At 37.1% G+C, this 18,249-nt stretch overlaps 4 protein-coding genes and 1 long non-coding RNA gene across 6 annotated transcripts; 3 read left to right on the top strand and 2 right to left on the bottom strand.

Moving 5' to 3' along the window:
* The first annotated feature begins 22 nt into the window (after window positions 1–22).
* Window positions 23–8,540, top strand: LOC108617754 (post-GPI attachment to proteins factor 2-like). The gene is made up of 5 exons (XM_089475996.1): window positions 23–386; window positions 5,106–5,318; window positions 5,375–5,639; window positions 5,704–5,922; window positions 6,126–8,540. The coding sequence occupies exons 1-5, from the start codon at window positions 219–221 to the stop codon at window positions 6,284–6,286; spliced, it is 1,026 nt and encodes a 341-aa protein (XP_089332122.1). The 5' UTR covers window positions 23–218; the 3' UTR covers window positions 6,287–8,540.
* Window positions 8,541–9,043: 503 nt separating this feature from the next.
* On the bottom strand, window positions 9,044–11,319 carry LOC108617832 (transmembrane protein 185B). The gene is made up of 4 exons (XM_018013642.2): window positions 10,954–11,319; window positions 10,812–10,882; window positions 10,172–10,746; window positions 9,044–10,105 (listed from the first exon to the last, which is right to left on the bottom strand). The coding sequence occupies exons 1-4, from the start codon at window positions 10,989–10,991 to the stop codon at window positions 9,710–9,712; spliced, it is 1,080 nt and encodes a 359-aa protein (XP_017869131.1). The 5' UTR covers window positions 10,992–11,319; the 3' UTR covers window positions 9,044–9,709.
* Window positions 11,320–11,454: 135 nt separating this feature from the next.
* On the top strand, window positions 11,455–12,724 carry LOC108617777 (NADH-cytochrome b5 reductase-like). The gene is made up of 2 exons (XM_018013545.2): window positions 11,455–12,493; window positions 12,552–12,724. The coding sequence occupies exon 1, from the start codon at window positions 11,561–11,563 to the stop codon at window positions 12,482–12,484; it is 924 nt and encodes a 307-aa protein (XP_017869034.1). The 5' UTR covers window positions 11,455–11,560; the 3' UTR covers window positions 12,485–12,493; window positions 12,552–12,724.
* On the bottom strand, window positions 12,413–13,909 carry LOC149268162 (uncharacterized). The gene is made up of 3 exons (XR_016271386.1): window positions 12,708–13,909; window positions 12,528–12,641; window positions 12,413–12,447 (listed from the first exon to the last, which is right to left on the bottom strand). It is a non-coding gene; the product is annotated as an uncharacterized LOC149268162 (long non-coding RNA).
* Window positions 13,910–15,215: 1,306 nt separating this feature from the next.
* Window positions 15,216–18,180, top strand: Mec2 (stomatin-like protein Mec2). Of its 2 annotated transcripts, none has more exons than XM_089475994.1 (4): window positions 15,216–15,623; window positions 16,871–17,384; window positions 17,451–17,616; window positions 17,676–18,180. In XM_089475994.1, the coding sequence occupies exons 1-4, from the start codon at window positions 15,446–15,448 to the stop codon at window positions 17,871–17,873; spliced, it is 1,056 nt and encodes a 351-aa protein (XP_089332120.1). In that variant the 5' UTR covers window positions 15,216–15,445; the 3' UTR covers window positions 17,874–18,180. The 2 variants fall into 2 exon arrangements, with proteins under 2 accessions (XP_089332120.1, XP_089332121.1); XM_089475995.1 differs by having other exon boundaries at window positions 15,529–15,667.
* The last annotated feature ends 69 nt before the right edge of the window (window positions 18,181–18,249 follow it).

Genomic DNA, 18,249 nt, shown 5'->3' with positions numbered 1-18,249 from the left:
ATGACGCTCTCTCAATGTTATTCATAAATAGTACTTTCCAAGTAAAATAAGCGGTTGATACCAACATTGCGTTACGGTCTCCAAAAAAATGAAAAAGTGAAAATCCATAAAAGTATTGATTGAAAGCCAAGCAAAACAAGAGCGCTCGGGAGCATACATTCGTTGGGAGCAGCGTGGTGTACAAATTATGCTAAAGAGCATCAACGCTGCCTTCCAATATGAAAAAATCAAATTCAACTACTACAGCGCCAGCAGGGACATCGCCAGCGACAACAGCATCAGCAGATAGCGTCGCGACAACGTCAACTGCTGCGCCAGCTTCAGCTGCCGCATCCAATGCAAGGAACAATAGCGGCGAATGTGGCGACTTCGCTGCTCCTCTAGCAGTAAGTTTAAAATGCGAGCGTGTGTGTTTGGCTTGCCTGTTTCCTGCAGCTGCAAACGCGTGCGTATGGTAAATTCTTTTTTTGTTTGTTGTTTTTTCGTGGAATTGGCTTTTTTTTTTCTTTTTTTGTTTGTTTTTATTTTGCCAGTTACAGGCTTTGTTTGGTTCTTCGTTCGAATGCCAATTTCGGTCTTTGCCATTATATAATTCAATGACAGCGCACGCTTATTATCCGTACCCCTTAGACCGCCATTTGCCGCTAACGCCCACGCGCCACACTTTGCCTGGGCAATTGTTATTGCTAGCCCCGTTTTGTGCTTTTATTTTTATTTAATTTTTTGTTGCTCTTTTCTTTAGATTATTTTGTATGCCATTGTAATTTTTTGCTGAAAGGCTGTTCAGCAAACGTGCCAGTCGTCAAGCCCCGCTCTTTCCTCATCCAGAAGACGCAGCAGTAAGCACTGCTGCGCATGCCGTCCACTTGGGCCCATGCCCAGCTTGACCCGCTTCCTCTCGTTTCACGTGCGTGTTGGGTCTTACGTCTTATATCTTACTGGTTTCCTTTCGTTTCGTACATCTTTTGACTTTTCATGGGGTTTGTCATTATCCACTTTGTTTACCATTCACTTGTAGCCATTTGAGTGTGGGTCTTAGCAAATGTTTGGCTCCACGGCTGCATCATCTTTTCGCCTCCATCTGTGTGGAAAATGTCCTTGTGTGTGTGTTGGTGGGCTCTCGTGTGTGCGTGTGTCGCCTTGTTGTCAGTTGCTCGTACAATCCCCGCTCCATGTCCAGCCAAGTATTAGAATTTTGAACGCGTGGGCGCTCTAACGTTTCATTTTATTAATCATTTATTTTATACTTACTGATTATCTTTTAAACTTAATTAGATGTCGAAATCCCCTAAATCTTCTGTTTGAGCTTTGCGTAATAGTTAATTTAATTAAGTTACTTAAGATAGCTCCCCGCTGATTACATCCAGACACACACGATTACAAATATTCGCAATCACATCGCCATTTTTGGAACTAATCCTTTATGACGAAGCGCGTGTTACGGCACTCAGGGCTAATAAAACATGGTCTTCCTTCGCTTTGTAGTCGCTTTATTTATAGATTTCACATTGTAATTGAATTATATCCACCTCTTCACCCTAAATTTGTAAGAGGCGTATTTCATATACTAGAGACTTGTGATTGGTACAGGCACGCATTCAAAGTTGTAATCACGATCTAAAAGTTTCATGAAGAAAGTCCATCGACAAGAAAAGTTATTAAACAATTAAGTTCCCATAGTAAGCCCACACTGCAGCCCATGCGTTTTTATGCGAGCGTGTGTATGTCTATCAGTGTTGCCGTTTTGGCTTATTTTCGGCCATATCTGGCTTATTTTTAAGTGCGATTGCGGAAAAAATTTTGAAATTGCGGATAGCGGAAATCCGGCTTATTTATGAATTGAATCAGCTAATACATATTTTTCTTAATATCTGATATTAGGTACCGATTAATAGACAAACTAACAAGCTGGCAACTATTATAGACTTACATCACAAGTTCTGCAATGCTTTTATCTCTAACATATAGTGGTCAGATAGATTTGCTGTTGCGCTTCGCATACATTCGTTACCTTGGTGGAATGCCGACGTTGATGGGTCTCTAGCCAAGTCAATTGAATAAAATATTAAATAAGAAATAGGATAAACTTTGATACGTTAAACCCAATATCAACCTGAGGTAAAGGTTTAAAGAAATACAGTCCCATTAAAACAGAAACTAATATTTTTAAAAATTTACATCCGAATGGAGCCGAGGTAACAGATGATGTTTTGATTACAGAGTTTTTGTAAACTGCCTCAAATCGATTGCAACCAATGAATATTTAAATTATGCGACCAATGAGTCTATTGACTATCTATTGGCAGATTTATCATCAATGTAAACATTTACAATGTATAATGTTAAATTTTCTATTATTTTCGTTTTGTTTTTCATAAATATAAAATGTTTGTTACAATATTTGTACGTGTATCTATCTATTACAATATGAAAAAAACAATTCTAAAATATTAGCTTGTTTTTCAGCTAATTGTTTCTGGGATTTAGTTTATTTTTGCTTATTTTTTGTCCTGATTCGGCTATTTTTTCTCGGGAAAAAACGGCAACACTGATGTCTATGTGTTGAGAAGCCGATTGCTGGAAAAATTCCAAAACAATGGGCAGGGGGAATTCTGGATTTTTTAAAAAATAATTTGCTTTATTTCCGCTTTTTTATTTATTGGGCAAATTTTCAATAATTCGTATGAAGAATGAAGTTTTCTTCATTGTAGTTGTATTAAAACTAAATAGTTCAGTAATTCTATTTTCAATGAACGAACCAAGCGGTAATAATATGGAACTACCTAAACTAGGATATGATTTATATTTAATTCAGGACAACTTATTGTGAACCACAATATCGAACTTTTTGATTCTATGTAAATGAAACGAAAGGATTTTTCAACAGAGCTTATAAAGCAATTAAAAAATGTATACCACTCTTTTAATAGCGTGTAGTACAAGAATTTATGTGTTAAAGGTTGCCGAAAAATTTTCAAATAGTGTTGTTCATTTTCATGCATAGGTAAATTTTTTCGTCAGATCAATACTGTGATGCTTAACTCCATTTCGAGCGTCAGGTAAAACATATATATTATAAAACATCACATATACTGCTTGTGGTGGCTGAAGAAATTACGCCATGATTATAGGTTGTAAAAAACATAAGCTTTTTTTCACAAAATTTCGGCTTGTTTTCTTCCCACTGGTATGTACATGGCTCACAGCTTATTTCGTGCAGCGGTGTAGTACAATTTTCAAGCCGTACTCTCGCTAAACCAGTAAACATATCAAAAAAATTTAAATGGACTCTTATTTATCAGTCATTCATTATGTTTTAAAGCAATTCATTATTGTTTTAGTGTAACAAATAATATTTAAAACTAAAGACTTTATTGCTCAAATATTCTTAAATTAGTATTTGGTTTGACTTTGTTTAAGCACCTCTCGTAGTCGTCCAGTCTCGACTAGAGCTTCTTCTTTAAGTTTAATTAGGCTCATTTTTATAGAGTATTTGGCCCGACGTCTGCCCTGCATTGTTAATGTTTATGCTTAGTTGTGTATATATATTTTCATTTTCACTTTTTTTTTTCAATTTTTCAATTTGTACTACAGTTTGGGTAACATCATTCATCATAATGTCTTACATTCTCCAATAAAATTATGGTTTATACCATTGCAACTATTTTAGAACAATTCATTTGTTCATTCCATTTCGGTTTTTATACCCTGAACCCATTTTCAATGGGAAATCAGAGTATAATGGTTTTGTTGAAATGTATGTAACAGGCAGAAGGAGGCGTGGCAGACCCCATAAAGTATATATATTCTTGATCAGGGCGACGAGCTGAGTCGATTTGGCCCGGTCCGACTGTCCGTATGTTTGAACGCGTCGATTTCCGAAGATATAAGAGCTAGAGACTTGATTTTTTTTTAAATGGCCGTATATACAGCGCGGACGTCGAGTTTGCTTTTAAAATTCGATAAATCATCCCGTTATGTTTTTATCGAGTAAAAACATTCAAGCTCAAATCAGATGCCCCTATAGCTAATTGTGAATGATATTTCTCTTTTTTAAATTTCTCAAATATTCAATATAATTTGTAGATCATATGCTGAAAGTTTCATTAAATTCCGTTCAGTCAAAAATTAATAAAAAATAATCAAATATTTGGCCAATTAACAAACGCACGTGCAGCAGCTACAACAGCATCGTATGCGTGTGCACACATACATTCAAACTTCTTCTAGAAACATTCGTTGAATCACATCAGCTGTTAGTTTCGTTTAGTTTTGGTAGATGGCGCAGCAGCAGTGAATCTATTTCAGTTTTGCCAGCGCCACTAGCAGGAGTGAGGTCTAGTGTGTTAGCTGAATGACGCTCGATCGAGAAGTCGCGGTTCGAATCCCGATCGGTGCAACTGATGTTAACTTTTTTAATTGTTTCAAAATATTTTTATATTTTCATAAATGAGTTTTCTATTTAATTTATATTTTTAAATACATCGAAATTGAAATTTCAGCCATACTAAATGGGCATTTTTATTTGTTGGGTTCAGAATAGTATCTAGTCGAGCACTCTCGACTAGAGTTTTCTTACTTGTTGCTGTTGTGGTTACTCAAAAATTTGTTTCGAAACCAAAAACAATATGCAACTCAAACATTTAATAAATTTTCTTTCAAAGCTTTCAAGCTATGATGCAAGGAAAAATGTAATTTTAGATCTAATTAAGTCCTCAAAAACATTTTTCAACAATTCGCCAAACATGCACCTAGTATGTATGTATATATATATATATGTCTTAAAGCCATTTACTAACGTTTAATGCAATAACATTTCCATTCACATTTCACTTAATTTAAATGTGACTAACTAAAAATTATATAGTGAATTTATATATCAACGTTTAATTATGATTTTCATGAATATATATATTTTTTTCTTTTATTATTTTTGTAGAGCTTTTTGTTGTTGTGCACCTAACCACAAACTCATCATGATATCTTTTGCCACAGTTTTAGCGAGGTAAGCGCCAGATCATCAACGAGTTCCTTCTTCTTCCCGTATTAGACAGTGTTAATTAAATCAAATCTCTTCTAATGATTACTAACTTCACTTTTCACAGTATGACGCATCAAAACAGCAGCAAGAATTGACGCCTAGCTGCAAGGAACAAAAACTGCAGCCGCCTGATGAGCAACCGATAGCCATACACTATTTGGCCAGCTTCCACGAGATTTGTGTGGTTACGGCCCTGTTGCCCTTGGTAACACTCTTCACATGCTTTGTGACCGCTTACGTCTTCCAGTACGACGATGTACACGAGACACATTGCCGGGTACGCGATTGTATGAATATTTTAAATTTTGAACAATTGAAGATATTTTCTTTCAGGTCTATAACATAATACCCTCGATAAGTGCAATTACTGGTGTTAGTCCGCAGCGATATTTCTGGCGCTTTAGCATTGCGCTGCATATCGGGCCACGCATACCCATTGCCTTTGTCTATAAGAACTATTATCGCGCCCAGTTGACTCGCCTGGCGCCGTCGCTGGTTGCAAAGACCAGCTGGCTAATTACATTAATTCTGGTGCTAAACTGCATTGAGATTGCGGCGTTAGGCGGTGTGACCTATATATCGAATCGTGAGAACTATCGTAAGCAAAACAATCGATGACGCCTAGTCGCAATTAACTATATATATATTATTGACTTCTGCAGCTGTTCATGAGAGAATTTTCATTACGTTTATGGTGTGCTCGCTCTGTTATATGTTGGCTACCATAAAGCTGAATAGCATATTAAATGCACGCCAAACGCTCAATGCACAGCAGCTTCAGTCCATCAAATGGAAGAAAATACTTTTTGCTGCTTCCATGTTGAGCACCATTGGTCTCCTGGTCTTTTTTGCCAAACACCGATTCTATTGCCATGATTTGGGTAAGCTAACAAGAAAGCAATCAAAACTTAAAAGTTAATCAAAGTGTGGGGCGCTTGAATTGGTTTGCTGACATCATACTATATTTAGTTCTTACATAACTAAAGTATTTTGAATGCATCATCAATAGGTAGCGTGCCCCAACTCTAAGCATTAAATGATCTACTATCAATTATAACATAACGTTTTTCATCCCCTATTTCAGCATTCAGTTGGTTTGCATTCTTTGAGTACTTGATTGCTATTGCCAATATGCTGTTCCATTTCACCATTATCTGGGACTTTCCGTCACAGTACATGCTGATAGTGCAGGGACCGCGAGAGAATCTGACGCAGTATTTAGGCACTAAGCCAAAAGTTAATTAAGTTCCCTACCAGTTTTATAGTCCTAGATGATCTTCACATATTTCGGCTTTTGTAATCTATAAATTGTAAAATTATATACGCAATCATACACACATTCGTATACATATAAACATACAATTATATCATTCAACTTCTTGACTACAACTAGCGCTTCCATAACCAAGTAAAACGAATGTAGGTATACCTTGTATATCTCTCATCTATTTCAGTTTGTGAATAAATTATATCTGATTAAATTATTTATGAGGCATTATGTTAACTATACGTACAAAATCTCCATGACAAACAAAGCTCCACATTTTATGTAGTCTTTAGTTAAATAAGCAACATTTTTTATCGAATTCCACAATTAAGTACAATGTGAATAACCTGTAAGCTGCTCATCTTTTTAAATCAAAAACGAAAAATTGTCAAATATTACTTATAATGCTTATCAGCAGAATGCATTGCTATATATTATTTGCATTAAGGTGTACATCATAATCATTTTAAGTTTTGAAAGATTTCCAATTCTTATGTTGTAATATTTAATATACATTTAATTCCTAAATTTTTTGATTTAAAATAATAAACGAAAACGGAACTTTTTATGTTCATGCTACACACATATTGAAGAGTTCTTTCAATGCCGATTCGCCCTTATATAAAAAAGCTATATTACCTTAATTATTTTCGATTATCAGTATTCCCTCTACTCAATATATAGGCATACATACATATATACGTATATATATATATATACAGTAGAATCCGGTTATAGCGACACTCAAGGGACCGTCGATTTTACGTCGCTATACCCGGAGGACGGTTTAACCAGAAAGAGTAAAAAATATTCTCTTTCATTTTTTTACGGTTGCGATGTTCGTAATAGCTTTTACTATAAAACAATTTAAATTTTTAATCAAAACAATCATTTTACATAAACTTATTTCAATAACATGGTTTAGAAACATTTTTGTGACGTCGGCATTGTACTTTGTCTGTCTCCCTCTCTCTGTCTTAGCAGCGCTTGTGGCGTTTCTACGCACACAAACAAGGGTACTTATCACTGATCAATACATACATGTATACATTTCTAACAGAGTCTTTTTATGCTGAAATTTGTTGTCATTATTTCGCGATTTTTTTTATCACGTCGTAAAACCCGGTAATTGACTCAAAAATATGAAAAAAATCGTAGGCATAAGCGGATTGTCGTTAAAAGCGGAGACGTACTAAGGGGAGGCTCTTTCATATAAGTTTGTATGGGGACGACATAACCGGTTGGACGCTTTAAGTCGTTATAACCGGATTCTACTGTATATATATATATATATATATATATATATATATATATGTATATGTTCTTATTCATGTTAAATTATAGGTATACGAACCATCACTAAACGCTAGTCAGTTTTTAAGTCTTATTCAAATTTGCACTACCAATTTGCTGCTGTTTCTTCCCTCTCTCTCTCTCTCTCTCTTTATCATGTTATCGGATCTCTCGTCAATTGCCATACATGCTAGATTTTGAACTTCATAATACACCATATAGGCATGTATTAACACTTTAGTAGTACATATCGTTTATACAGAACAAAATAAATATGAACAAAAAAAAAAATAAACAGATATTGACGGCGGAGCCTATGGTTTATGTAGCGCTCTGCGACTATCCACTGTTAACAGTTATTAATATAATTATTCGAAAACCACAATAGCCATTTAAGCTGGAACAGGCAACGAACATCATTAAGAACTAATAAATAAAATATACATGCAATTATATTAGAGAGCAAATAAACTAGAAAGATTTTTAGTCACGTTCAGCTGCTGCTACTGTTGCAGAAATTCCATGTAATTCACTAAAGAAATATGGTAAGCTAAATAAGTGAAAAATTGTACTTTGTAATTAAATACCAACAACATCAAGAACAAGAAGAACAACAATAGAGTAAACTATTAACTTACAAACAGTATAACAGAATGGGTTGAATATTTTCGTTTTTGTTCTTAAAATATTTATATGAATATATTAAGTCGAATGTTTCTTGAAGATCAAATTTCAAATTACTTAAAACTTTGTATTGTACACCAGCAAAGAACGTTTTTACTTAAATCAATGTATATGCCTTTCCAGCCGAACAGAAACAAAATTATTAAAAACGCTAAAAAGAAATTTGATTGAATTAAATTTCCTATTTGATAAAATTAAGAAATCAATTGTTATTATGCGCCAAAAAAAAAAAAAAAACAAAAAAAAAAAAAACAAGTTTAATCTGACACAAGTTATCATATGCCCTTATTTGAGATAGTATGATATATTCAGTACTTTTGTTACGAAGGATACGAATATACAAACATATGCATATTGTATATTAACGTAACCGACCATGCAACGTTATAGATGTTTAAAACTCGCCATGCATTGATGTTTTCCATTTCTGTGGTACTATGTCAAGTATTTTATTGAGTACCTCTCATCTGTTCCAATGGCTATTTGGATATGTTTTACGACATATATTATTATTACGAAACAAACGATGATATGTACTTGATACTTTTTAGAGTGCAACTTTTTACCTTTGCATAACTTTTTAGGCAACACAATGTAAGTAATTTAAGATACGAAATATGTCAGCAAATACGAAAATGTAAAACTTTGTAGCTTCCTAATTTGAATAAAAATTATAATACAAATTCATATCTATCGCCGACTTTCTGATCAAGAGTATGTGGACTTATTTTAACCTGTGTCGCCCATATGTGAAGACATTTTTAATTGGAAGCACTTAAGAGATTTTTAATTTTGTATTACTTATTTACAAGTTCTTTTTAACATATTAAAACCCCTTATAAACATAACAAATATGTACACATACAAGGTAAAAATAATTATAATACCAATAAAATGATGTTTTTCTCAAAATGTTAATAAACTAATTTACAATTCACTCGACTTGAGTTTAAATTTGATCGAAAAGCTACAAAAAATATATAAATATTATTATTTATATATGTATATAAATATGCACAATATTTTATTTTGTTTTTGTTGCAAATTTTGGCTAAGTTAAACCTGCTTAAATAATAAACACCAAATATATGTATAGATATTATGTGCATGCGTGTATATTGAATAGCACTATCTGGGCTTCAGTTTGCGCAGGTGTATATGAGTGTGTCTGTGTATGATTATATTCAGCTGCTGTGAGCGGGGAAGTTTACAAATTAAATTCAGTACAAATTAACTACGGCCAAGGTTTGCATATGTAAGTGTACACATATGCATGTGTGAGTGCCTAAAGTTAAACCCCTAATAATAGGTGGTCCTGTATATATATATACATTCATGTTTAGATATATGTTTTTGTTATAGCATTGCAGGCAATACTTATTATTGTTTTTAGTGTTGTGCAGCATTATAATATATGTTTGTATCTAGTCAGGCAAATCAATGCTGATGAATGGCACCACCGGCTTCATTATATCATTTTTGGCAGCCTTCTTGCTTTTCTTTTCGTGCTTGCTAAACTCATGCAGAGGATCAGTGGCAGCGATATTGCTGGTTGATGACGACGACGCATCCAGAGGCACAGATTGGCCCGCATTGCTTTGTGTTTCTGCATGATAACTGATGTTTCCGTATTCCTGTAGAAATGGCATGGCCGAAAGCAGAAACTGGCTAAACGATTTACGAATGCCAAACCACCACATGTTACCGCCTTTGGCGGTAAAGCTCAGTATAATTAGTGCCAGTATAGAGACCAGCAGTGGGGAGAATACCACAATATACGGAAACTTGATTTCTCCATCCAGCTTGTCGCAAATAACCACCTATGCGAAAAATTGATTACAGCTATTATTATTATCATTATGCAAATCAATCATAATTCGTTTCACCTGAAAGCAGAGCAATGGCAACACAGTGCAAATGTTGCCAACAGCTGCATTTAGTGCCGCCTTCTTCTGTTGCAACGATACTTCGGGTGTACGCATCATAATGCCACAAAATATGATGTTGTATAGTACGCTGACCAAGCTAAGGCAAATGACAATCCACATGGGCACAAACACCACATCCCAGTTCCAATATACAAATTTGTCCAGCTTAAGGGGCAGCGACACAAACTGCAATGCATTGACAGCCAAAAAAAGCTCTAGTTCAAAGGAGCGATCATGCTTAACCGCCCAGACGCAGGCTCCAACGCTGACCACAGAGCCAAATATAAGCGGTATAAAGACAAGCACCCACAAATGACGCTCCGATGTGAGCTTGTCGCATGCCAGCAGCTCGAACATAAGCAATATGAGGTGCAAAGATAGAGATATAAGCATCGCCTTAAATTGTGTGTAGGAGTCGCCCTCAAGGCGATAGTGCGGATAGCGACACCAGACAATGGCGCCCACTATAGCTCCCAGTATGGCAGTGCATTTCCAAATCCACAGCGGGGTGAAAATAGCCCAATAGGGCCAATCTGCAATTAGCCATGCATATTTTGGTTGAAGTTTCCATTTAATGGTTTCAGAGCGATTGTCTTACCTATGTATCCATCGAGGCGAAGCCCGAAAAGCGCTACAAACGAAAATAGGCTGCAGTGCACTATAAATTTACTGATAATGACATTCGGAATGGGGTAAATTATTAAATATAATGTAAACGACAGTTTGTATGCATTGCTCACCATGGGTTGAAGTCACGAAATAAAGATTCCAGATTCATGTTCTCTCAGACAGTATAACACGCTTGCAACTGCTCCCCTATGTGTGCTATGCTTGCGTTATTATTCTGAAATCCAGATCCTGATGAAGAGCTTAGCCACTAGTTGCTCATTATCGTTGCCGTTGTGAGGTGCAGCTGTCTGCCGTTTGATATCTTAAAGGCGCTTAAAGTGGAGGGTAAAATGACCTACTTTTCGAATATGCCTAAACGTCTTTAGATACTTTATTTACACACTGTTCGACACAATTAGAAAAAGGCATGCTAAGTATTTTTGTTGCTTTTATCTGCCCATCAGAAAGATATCGGACTTTCACGATTAACTATGACAGCGATACATCGATATTAATTTTTTTTTACCTCTAAGAATACTATATATATATATATATATATATATATATATATATATATATATATATATATATATATATATATATATATATATATATTTTTTTTTTTTTTTTAATTACACATTTTATTGTTCGCATCCAATGAGTTTCAAAATTAGCTAAAATTAACATGTGTCCGATATAATTGTTAAATGTTCGTGCAATATCGCCCATCTCTAGTTAATGCTCATGCCTGAGAACGAAGTCGATGAAACCGATTGCTGTGGCAATGGATGCACTAATTGCATTCTGGATAATCAGCCAAAGCCCAGTCAACAAGCATTGGTGGCTGGCAAACGAAATGTCATCCTAAGTTATGCCAGATTCAAGATGCTCAGCAATGAAGTCCACAATGGTGATGACCAATTGAGATTACTACATTTTGTCTACGTCGCTTCGGATGATGAAGAAAATGATAGTATTTTGGACATTCCGCCGGGTCATCATGTAATGTTGCGCGCAGAGCTAGCTGGACATGCTGCACCTTTACTGCGTCCCTACTCACCTTACTGGACTGATTTTGTTGCAAAAGAATTCAAAATTCTAGTCAAGCTACAGCCCGGTGGACCTATGTCCGATTATTTAGCAGCTTTAGAGCCCTTGCAAGTGCTTAACTTTCGTGGACCCATTGGCAACTATGTGCATGATTCAAGTAGTCCCAAATCCATTTATATTATAGCCCAAGGCGTAGCTATTGCCCCCACGCTGCCACTTGTCGCCCAAGTGCTGGACAACGAGGATGACATGAACTGCATACGGCATTTGATGTGTGTCAAGGACTTGCAGCATGTCTATTTTCGCGATCGTCTGCTCGAATTTGCCCAATACTGGAATTACCACAGCTGCCTCTATCTGGCGCACCAGAAGTGCGGCTGTGGTGCCGCCAACTGTGATGAACTTTGCGTGCATCTGAAAAAGGAGCTGCGCTACAATGAAAGAGCGCGTAGACTGCGTCTGGATGCAATGCAGTTGGCCGCCCAGAAAATATCCAGAAATCAAAATGGTTCCATTGTAATCATTGCTGGAAATTCAACATTTCAGCGCTCTATACGCGAGCAAGCCATCATCGCCTTTAAATTGTCAGATGAAAATATATATCTTTTATAAACAATATATGTAACTATCTCTTGAATATATGTATATTTCGTACCAAATATTCTTGACCCATATTTAGGACTGCCACCCGTTCTGAAATTACGGGACATGTTCCACTTTTAGAGGTATTCCCTGTGATGACCTGACACGAAATTGTCCCGGCTTTCTACTATTTCGATAAAAGAATCATTTTGACAAAAATGACAAAAATAAAAACGTTACAGTCGGGTATTACCAACTGCAGAATTCTCATTCACATCTCTTTAGCAATATACCAAATCTCTAGCATCAATAGTGCCTAAAATATAGTAGAATTCGAAAAATCACAATATCTTCAGATCCGATTTGCCAGGGCCCTAGTGGGCGTAGACTAATGTTAATGTCAATAGCTCAGGTGCAAAATTTCGCACAATGCGAATTTCGGAATACGCAGTGGTCAGACGAAAGAAATAAGTTACTTGTGGATAATGTTAAAAAATACTAATTGTTCAATTTAATGTTGCGGACATGAGTTGTTTGAAGTTTTATAAAGAATTGATGGATAAAAGAAATGCTAGTTTGTTGAGAAAAATAGGCAGTGTGGAGAAGTATATCAGTCAATCATCAATGTAATAATATGATGCTAAATATGAAGAAAGTGAAGTAAAGGTGGAATTTATATAGTGGCGTAGTCGTCAACAGTTCCGGATAGTAGCTTTGCCGGATGGTAAATAATAATATAACAAGTAAGAAAGCTCTAGTCGAGACTGCTCGACTACGAGATCCCCTGAAACCTTGGAGTGTTAGCTATTTCAATAATTTTTCGCGTCTTTCACACGCACGTACGCACACACAGGCATACATACACACACACGCATACAGACACAAACGCATACACACACTTACATACACACACACATACACAAACACATACACACACAAGCACTCACGCATGGGCTGCAGTGTGCGCTTACTATGAGAACTTAATTGTTTAATAACTTTTTGTGGACGTACGATCTTCACGAAACTTTCAGATTATGATTATAACGTGGATATGCATGTAATTGCCAAAGCACAAGTCTCTAGTATTTGAAATACGCTTTTTACAAAAGTGAGGGTGAGGGGCTGAATTTAAGGGTGGGGGGTAAATTTTAACAAAAACCGAAATTGTATAAATTGCATATAAGCATACATTACAAATTTGGAGACTCTAGCAATAAAGGTGTAGAAGATATAATTTTATAACTGGTTTTCGATAAGGTTTTTTATCGATAAAAAAAGATTGGGATGAGTTATCGATTTTTAATGATAAACTCGATATCCGCGCTGTAATTACGAACATTTTACAAAAAATTTGAAGTCTCTAGCTCTTATATCTTCGGAAATCGACGCGTTCAAACATACGGACAGACGGACAGACAGACAGACGGACAGGGCCAAATCAACTCAGCTCGTCACGCTGATCAAGAATATATATACTTTGTGGGGTCTGCCACGCCTCCTTCTGCCTGTTACATACATTTCAACAAAACCATTATACCCTGATTTCCCATTTTCAATGGGTTCAGGGTATAATAAGAAGTAAGTTTGTTATTATCTGTTATATTGTTATAATCTGTTATCTTTAATTCAGTAGAAGTTCTATGCACGACTATATTTAATTTGTTTGTAAAGATCGAATCATTTTGAGGATTCAAAAATTAATAATAATTTAAATCTATGATGTAATATGTACATCATGTATACACATGTATGTATATAGGTATTCATTTTGACTCCAATTTGCTTTTGATCAGATACCCATTTTCTATACATTTTCGCACATCCAACAAAATGTGTGTTTTTCAAAACACAGTTGGAATTATAATATAACCACTGAGTCACCGATCCCATACATTTCATCTGACTTTATGAATCGGTTACTTGCAAGCCGAGCATTTTTTTTTATACCCATTGAAAATGGGAAATCAGGGTATAATGGTTTTGTTGAAATGTATGTAAAAGGCAGAAGGAGGCGTGGCAGACCCCATAAAGTATATTTATTCTTGACGAGCTAAGTCGAAATACATATGTAGCTCTGTCCGTCTATCCGTCCGTCCGTATGAGTGCGCCGATCTCAGAAGATATAAGAGCTAGAGAGCTGAAATTTTGCATGCATACTCGTGTATACGATAAGCAGTACAAGTTATCATATTTTTTCGATAACTCATCCAATAGCTTTTTATCGAGAATAATCGAAAAATTCATTTTGTTTTTACAGCCAAGTGGCTGGAGACTTCAGATATACTGTGTATACATATACATACATATGTACATTTAATGAATAAAATTTTCTTGTAATGTACAGATTTTGCATACCACGCCCCCTCAATTTACAAAAGACGTATTTAAAGTACTAGAGACTTGTGCTTGAGAATGTACACTTTTAACTATGTATATGATCACGTTCTGAAAGTTTCATAAAGATAGTCCTAGTACAAGAGATATTAATAACTTATAAATTCTCATAATATTGCCCACACTGCAGCGCAGCCCCAGTGCAAGTGTGTGTGTGTGTGTGCGAGTGTCTTGTGTAAGCAGAAAGACGCGAAAAATTATTGAAATAGCTATTGCTCGAGGGGTTCAGGGGATCTCGTAGTGGAGTAGTCTCGACTAGAGCTTTCTTACTTGTTATTCATACTTTTGTAATGATGGCTCATATACTCGTCGATCAGTCTCGAAGGGCCGGAGCTTTCATGTCAATTGCTCGATGAAAGATAAGCCCACAGTCAGAGTCAGCTGCGCAGTGAGCAGCGTTTGATGAGCATAGCCCAGTGTGGGAAGTTTCAAGCAGACGCTTATCGGTCTTGTGAGCGGAAGCTTTCGCTGAAAAAACAAGCGAAAAATATCCGCTTCGAGGGTCCGGCCAAGCAGTTGATATAACACGATTATTAGTATTCGAGCGGATAATCGACGTGTTCGTTGCATTGTAGAGCCAGAGTACAGAATTTCAACATGGAACGTAATTCACCAGTTTACTCCAATTACGAGGACTTGCGCGCCTCAGAGCTGCCTTCGGTCTCCAACTCCCATGCGGTGAGCATTATGAGACCAGAGCAAACGCCTGAGCCGGAATATCAACAAACAAATGTCAAAAGTGGTTCTCCGCCAGAATATCGGGGATTCAAGACGTGTAAGAACGATCAGCTCTGCCAATTGCCAACAAAATTGTGAAAAGTAAATAAGATTAGATAAGCGAATTGCTTATGAATGCAATTGCATGTCGTAAATTCTTTAAAACAGTACGACTCATCAGTGTGTGGAATGCATTGATACGTGTAAAAAACTCTATTAAGTGTTTGTGAATCTCCCGTATGCGCTTTTATACACTGAACCCATTTTCAATGGGAAATCAGGGTATAATGGTTTTGTTGAAATGTATGAAACAGACAGAAGGATGCGTGGCAGACCCCACAAAGTATATATATTCTTGATCAGGGTGACGAGCTGAGTTGATTTGGCCCTGTCCGTCTGTCTGTCTGTCCGTATGTATGAGCGCGTGGATCTCAGAAGATATTCCTAGGTCCGTGTATAGCAAGCGCATATCGAGTTTTGCTTTAAATATCGATAAATTGCCCCGTTATTTTGGTATCGATTACAAACATTATCGAAAACCAGTAATACATTTATATCTCCTACATCTTTAAAGCTAGAGTCTTCAAACTTAAAATGTATACTTATATGCGTTTTATACAATTTCGGTTTTTATCAAAATTTACCCCCCACCCCTAATTCACCCCCTCATCCTCACATTTCTAAAAGGCGTATTTCAAATAGTAGAGACTTGTGCTTTGGCAAATACATGCATTTCCATGATATATTCATAATCTGAAAGTTTCATGAAGAAAGTACATCCACAGGAAAAGTTATTGAGCAATTAAGTTCCCTTAGTAAGCCACCAGTGCAGCCAATGCGTGTTTATGCGTGCGTGCGAGCATGACGCTCGATTGAGAAGTCGCGGCACGAATCCCGATCGGTGCAACTAATGTTAATTTTTTAATTGTTTCAAAATATTTGTATATTTTCATAAATGAGTTTTCTATTTAATTAATATTTTTAAATACACCGAAATTGAAATTTTAGCCATACTAAAGGGCATTTTTATTAGTTGGGTATTAGGGTAGTATGTAGTCGAGCAATCTCGACTAGAGTTTTCATACTTGTTTAATATTGTCTTTCTGAAACAAGAGCCCTCAATCCGTTGAAAGTATCATCTAACCTGTACAGACAGGGCCATTTGCTATTTGATGAATCAGCTTCATGAAGATTATTTGCATGCAACTTTTTCATTAAAGAGGCAAAGCAAAACAAAATAAACTGAATGCATTTCATAGGACCGAGTGAGTCATAAATCGCCCTTGATTGCTCTTGTGATTGCAGCTGAGAACGAGCCCTTAGGCTGCATGGAACTGATAGTGATAACGCTTTCAGTGCTGTTCTTCATTTTGACGTGCCCGATTTCCGTGTTCTTCTGCTTGAAGATTGTGGCCGAGTATGAGCGTGCGATTATATTTCGGTTGGGCCGTTTGTGCGGCGGTCCCCGTGGTCCGGGCATGTTCTTCGTGCTGCCCTGCATCGATCAGTACCGCAAGGTGGATTTGCGCACGGTTACCTTCAATGTGCCGCAGCAGGAGATGCTGACCAAGGACTCGGTTACGGTGACTGTAGATGCAGTCGTCTACTATCGCATCCATGATCCACTGTACGCGATAGTGCGTGTGGAGGACTATAGCACATCAACCCGCTTATTGGCTGCCACCACACTGCGCAACATTGTGGGCACACGCAATCTCACCGAGCTGCTTACCGAGCGCGAGACCCTGGCCCACAACATGCAATTAACCCTGGACGAGGCAACCGAGCCCTGGGGCGTCATGGTGGAGCGTGTAGAAATGTAAGCCACTAATCGATGTCCAAAGAGCCACATGACGCTAACCAATCGCCTGCTTTCTCCCTGCAGCAAGGATGTATCGCTGCCCGCCTCTATGCAGCGCGCGATGGCCGCCGAGGCGGAGGCGTCACGCGATGCCCGCGCCAAGGTGATTGCCGCCGAAGGCGAAAAGAAGTCAGCAACTGCCCTTAAGGAAGCCTCTGATGTCATTTCCTCCAGTCCATCCGCTTTGCAGGTGGGTCAAGTCAGCTCTCAATGATCGAATGTGTTTGACAATCGCTTTCGTATTTCCAGCTTCGATATCTGCAAACGCTGAGCAGCATTTCAGCAGAGAAGAACTCAACTATTGTGTTCCCACTGCCAATGGAGCTGCTGACCCCGTATCTGGCCAAGTATATGCCAATGGCGTCGTTGCCACCAAAGCCTTTGCAGCTATCATCAGATCTGCTCAATGAACAGCATGCTACATATCCTCAGCAAACAATTCTATAATTAATACGTACATATGTATGTATATACTCACTCAACAGAGCAGATAGCAGATAACTGATAGTAGAGTATGCGTATGTGTGTGGGCTCATGGTACTTCATAGTCGAGCAGTCTCGAATAGACCACGGTAAATAACAGTGCCCTGAGCCTACTCTGCTAGCAGCTATCTGCTATGTGCTCTGTTGGGTGAGTAACATTTCTTGTAGATGGATCTTACTCATCAGACTCAAAGAACGTAATAATGGAATTCATTGTTGGTCTTAGCTTAAGTCTCTCGTATTTCAAGTAAACAATCTTTATATTCATTAATTCCTGCGTAATTAATTTTAAATCTCTCTACATCTTGAAGTGATGCAAAAAAATCAAACTGGCGCAAAT

This window comes from Drosophila arizonae, chromosome X, assembly GCF_054131065.1.
Source record: "Drosophila arizonae isolate 15081-1271.41 chromosome X, UAZ_ARI_1.0, whole genome shotgun sequence".
NCBI classification, from domain to species: domain Eukaryota; kingdom Metazoa; phylum Arthropoda; class Insecta; order Diptera; family Drosophilidae; genus Drosophila; species Drosophila arizonae.
The sequence above is the reverse complement of the archived record's forward strand: the minus strand, read 5'-3'. Positions and strand labels throughout refer to the sequence as shown.

Coding starts and splice junctions, on each gene's coding strand:
- LOC108617754 (XM_089475996.1), top strand. CDS start 219: ATGAAAAAATCAAATTCAACTACTACAGCGCCAGCAGGGACATCGCCA. Junction 387..5,105: donor ACTTCGCTGCTCCTCTAGCA/GTAAGTTTAAAA, acceptor CACTTTTCACAG/TATGACGCATCAAAACAGCA. Junction 5,319..5,374: donor TACACGAGACACATTGCCGG/GTACGCGATTGT, acceptor ATTTTCTTTCAG/GTCTATAACATAATACCCTC.
- LOC108617832 (XM_018013642.2), bottom strand. CDS start 10,991: ATGAATCTGGAATCTTTATTTCGTGACTTCAACCCATG. Junction 10,747..10,811: donor TCGCCTCGATGGATACATAG/GTAAGACAATCG, acceptor GGCTAATTGCAG/ATTGGCCCTATTGGGCTATT. Junction 10,106..10,171: donor TGCCATTGCTCTGCTTTCAG/GTGAAACGAATT, acceptor TTTTTCGCATAG/GTGGTTATTTGCGACAAGCT.
- LOC108617777 (XM_018013545.2), top strand. CDS start 11,561: ATGCTCATGCCTGAGAACGAAGTCGATGAAACCGATTGCTGTGGCAAT.
- Mec2 (XM_089475994.1), top strand. CDS start 15,446: ATGGAACGTAATTCACCAGTTTACTCCAATTACGAGGACTTGCGCGCC. Junction 17,385..17,450: donor ATGGTGGAGCGTGTAGAAAT/GTAAGCCACTAA, acceptor TTCTCCCTGCAG/CAAGGATGTATCGCTGCCCG. Junction 17,617..17,675: donor CCAGTCCATCCGCTTTGCAG/GTGGGTCAAGTC, acceptor TCGTATTTCCAG/CTTCGATATCTGCAAACGCT.